Here is a 3,661-nt window from a genome sequence, read left to right as displayed (position 1 = left end):
TGTATAATGCAAGTACACAGGGCAGTGCAATGTAGCCTCTAAATAACACATTCTCTGCCGCAAAATTCGTTAATTTCACCAATATTTTGTTATGATACGCTACTGCTATTCCCCTCTGAGTCCGGGGTTAGCTGTTGGTCTGTAGGTTGACCTACTAACCTCTGATCTGGATGATGTCATCTCCGACTGCGGCGCGCCTTGTTGCTATCGCTAATGCTACGGTTCGTTTCTGCGTGTGTCCGACTTGTCTGAACAAAATGAGCAGCTGGACGAAGTTCAGCTTCCTCTCCGCAACCTAGACTTACTAAAGCTCTGGCTAGTTGCACTAAAAATGGACCCGAATGCCGAAGCGGAATGACTATTATCAGAATGAGCCGGGCAGCGGTCGGAGATGATATCGTCCAGGTCAGAGGTCAGTAGGTCAACCTACAGACCCCGGGTGTTGATAACCGCTAACCCCCGGACTCAGAGGGGAATAGCACTAGCGTATCATAACAAAATATTGGTGAATGAAAGAGTTTCGCGGCAATTTTTTATTACTTACTAGTATTACTGTTTTTTTTAAAGAGAGTAATTATTGATAATGGCATTGACATACTGTCATCATATTCTCACACTTTTGATCTGTCTCCCTTCAGGGACCAAAGCTCCTCTCAACAGCAGCAGCAAGAAGCACCAGGTACCACAAGATCAAGGAGAGCCTTATGAACAAGAGTAGCAGAGGCTGTCAAAAGAGGTATCTGCATTCACTACTGACCAATGATGTAGGCATACTCAAGTGTTGGAACCAAGTGATAAAGTCACAATCTCTTTTTCAGTAATTCAGTAATGGATGGTAGTCATTTGTTTTACTCACCCATTACTTGTCCATTATACTCACACAAGGATACAGTAATAAGTCTGCATGAATAATAAAATGCATACTTTGGAACTGTGAGACAGTAGATACAGTAGATCATGGCCACATTCATGCCAACACCAGTAGAATTTTTTTTTTTACAATTGTGTGTTACTGACTAGACATTTTTATCATTTTAACAGATCTGTGAAACAATCCTGGGCCATGCCAAAGACAGGTTCTCCTTCACCAGCTACCTTGTGAGTGCCGTGCTGCTAGAGGCAGAGCTGTTTGACCGGCATCTGAAAACATTCCCTGAAGAGGCTCTGAATACCACCATGAGGGCATACCCCATGCTACACAAGGAGAGGCTCAGGACTGAGCTTTCTCTCATCTACGAAAGTCCAGACTTCAGGGGCTCCTGCAGTGCACTGGCTCTGTACCAGGTTCTACAGAGCTACAACCTCCAGGAAACCTTCTCTGAGACTGTGGCGCTGTTGAACATCCTCATAATCACTCCAATGACAACAGCTGAAGCTGAGAGGTGTTTCTCCACCTTAAAGAGGTTCAAGACATTCCTGAGAAATACAATGGGACAGGAACGTCTGAATGCATTGGGCCTGCTTTCCATGGAGAGAGAACTTGTCAGGAACATGCCTGATTTCAATGAGAGGGTGATTGATCGCTTTGCTTGCTTGAAAGAGAGGCGAGCTAAATTCCAATACAAGTGATGAGTGAGTGTGTTCTTAAATGGTGAGTTGTGTTATGTTGTACTCTCCAAATGTTGAATTGTAAATAGTTGTATTGATTGCATATTGCCAGCCAAATATAAACTGAATATGTTCTGGAAAATTTTGATTAATTACAGTTTTGATGATAGTGTAATTTGATTTGATTATCGCTATGGCATCCATGATGGCTATAAATTGTAGACTGTGCTAAATGTGATTTCATGGGCAAACTATTAGATGACAATGTATCTGTTAATGTGTGTTTTATTGTGGAACCAAATTTATTGTATTTGAGACATTTAAATAGCCTAGCTATACAAAAAATACTGAATAGTATGAATATTTTATGTCTGGTGTTGCCATCTAGTGGTTGAACAGGAACACCAAATTAATCAATGAAATGTGACACTGTAAAGCTGGCTATCTGACTTTTATTTATTATTATTTTACCCATTGAATGGGTCACCTTAGCCATCATTGCAACTTTTGCCTAGTGGTGGTGAAACCGAAGCTTTCTGAAGCACTGAACCACTTTGACAAAGTTGCCTGGAAAATGATGCACTGCTTCGAAGCATTCGATACAGTCAAAATAGTGACATCTGCTGGCTGTTGAGGGGAAGAATTGACGTCATGACTTTCATGAGTCAGTTTTTAATAAAATGTATGTTCTCTCACCAAACTTGTGTCATAATGTTACTGTAGTCAATCTAAATATTCTATATATTCTGTCATTGGTAAGTATCAGTACTCCGACATGTATTAGATAATCAATACTAGTTTTTTTATTGCATGATACATGGTAGTAATCTGTACGATGTTGTGATGTAAGCATATCCGTAGCTAATGCGTATACAGTAAGCTAAGCCACCAGTCTCTGACCAACTCTGCACTGACTGTCCTGACACCACAGCTCAATTTCTCTCTCCTCTGGCCATCAATTCTCCTCCTGGTGTCTCTCTGCTCTCTAATGTGCATAATGGACTCCTAGTTATACGGTTGTGGTCTGTCGTATTTGTAATTATACACATGTAAAGTTCCCTCGGGGTCAGAACCAGCACCACAATCCATTGTTTTCCTATTGTTCAAACCGACCGCTCTCCCTCTGCCTACGTCACTTCCGTTAAGGGTTTTTCTATGCGGAAGTAAAATTTTCTCCCAAAAACGGAAGTCTTATTTATAAATTTATATTTATAAATATAATTTTAAGAAAAACTTGTTCCTACATTATATTTCTAAGCATTGGTTTAAGGGGGGGGTCTAACCTGCAATATGCTCTTTAAGTCTTTTAGAATGTGAAAATTTATAAAAATAAAGGGGTTTATTTGAAGACCTCACATGCACCAGGATGACCTTTCAAGTTTCTGAAGGTTGTATGGGCTGGGGACTTTACAAACTGCAGAGGCCATGTCAGGATTTCAGCCTTCTCGGACAAAGCTTTGATCATTTATTAAAGAAAAGGGACTGTCCTGCCTTTTTAAAATTCAAATGTGTTGGGGCGGTGTTTAGTTCAGTTGGTAGAGCACCCGCCCCATGTGTAGAGCAGGCGGCCCTGGTTCGAATCCCACATTCAGCGGCCCTATCCTGCCTGTCATTCCCCCTCTCTGCCTCCCATTTCCTGTCACTCTCTGAACTGTCCTATCAATTAAAGGCATAAAAGCCCCAAAAATATACTTAAAAAAAAACCAATTCAAATGTGTAAAACCTGTCTCTTTTTTTTTTAACCTTAAATAGTCCCCTTTGACCCTAGTCAAAGTCACTCTAGGGTCTAATAAACTCACACACAATTGGCCCATGTATCGCGTACCATCACATAAACGGTATCATCATTGCCAGACTTGGCCCACATCTGGTTAACATACTATTTGCCTTGTCAGAAATAGACAAGAAGTGCCGGCTTGATGCCAGATCTGGCCCAGACCTGTCTGCTACGTATCTGGGCCACATACAACTAACCACAAATGGCCCACATTTGGCATGCCATTACATAAACGGTGCCATCATTGCCAGACCTGGCCCACACCTGGCTAACATACTATTTACCAGGTCAGAAATAGGCCAGAAGTGCCGGCTTGATGCCAGATCTGGCCCAGAC

At 41.6% G+C, this 3,661-nt stretch overlaps 1 protein-coding gene across 2 annotated transcripts; it reads left to right on the top strand.

Moving 5' to 3' along the window:
• The first annotated feature begins 426 nt into the window (after nt 1-426).
• Nucleotides 427-2,242, top strand: LOC311253817 (uncharacterized protein). Of its 2 annotated transcripts, none has more exons than XR_014621932.1 (2): nt 427-736; nt 1,042-2,242. XR_014621932.1 is itself a non-coding variant. In XM_084384290.1 (2 exons), the coding sequence occupies exons 1-2, from the start codon at nt 584-586 to the stop codon at nt 1,567-1,569; spliced, it is 624 nt and encodes a 207-aa protein (XP_084240416.1). In that variant the 5' UTR covers nt 427-583; the 3' UTR covers nt 1,570-2,242. The 2 variants fall into 2 exon arrangements, 1 of the variants encoding a protein (XP_084240416.1); XM_084384290.1 differs by having other exon boundaries at nt 427-679.
• The last annotated feature ends 1,419 nt before the right edge of the window (nt 2,243-3,661 follow it).

This window comes from Pagrus pagrus, assembly GCF_965226575.1.
Source record: "Pagrus pagrus genome assembly, contig: HAP1_SCAFFOLD_49, whole genome shotgun sequence".
NCBI classification, from domain to species: domain Eukaryota; kingdom Metazoa; phylum Chordata; class Actinopteri; order Spariformes; family Sparidae; genus Pagrus; species Pagrus pagrus.
The sequence above is the reverse complement of the archived record's forward strand: the minus strand, read 5'-3'. Positions and strand labels throughout refer to the sequence as shown.

Bases quoted from the DNA above. Each gene is read 5' to 3' on its own strand.
- LOC311253817 (XM_084384290.1), top strand. From the start codon at position 584: ATGGCATTGACATACTGTCATCATATTCTCACACTTTTGATCTGTCTC. The intron at 680-1,041 runs GTACCACAAGAT...TCATTTTAACAG, and splicing joins GCAGCAGCAAGAAGCACCAG to ATCTGTGAAACAATCCTGGG.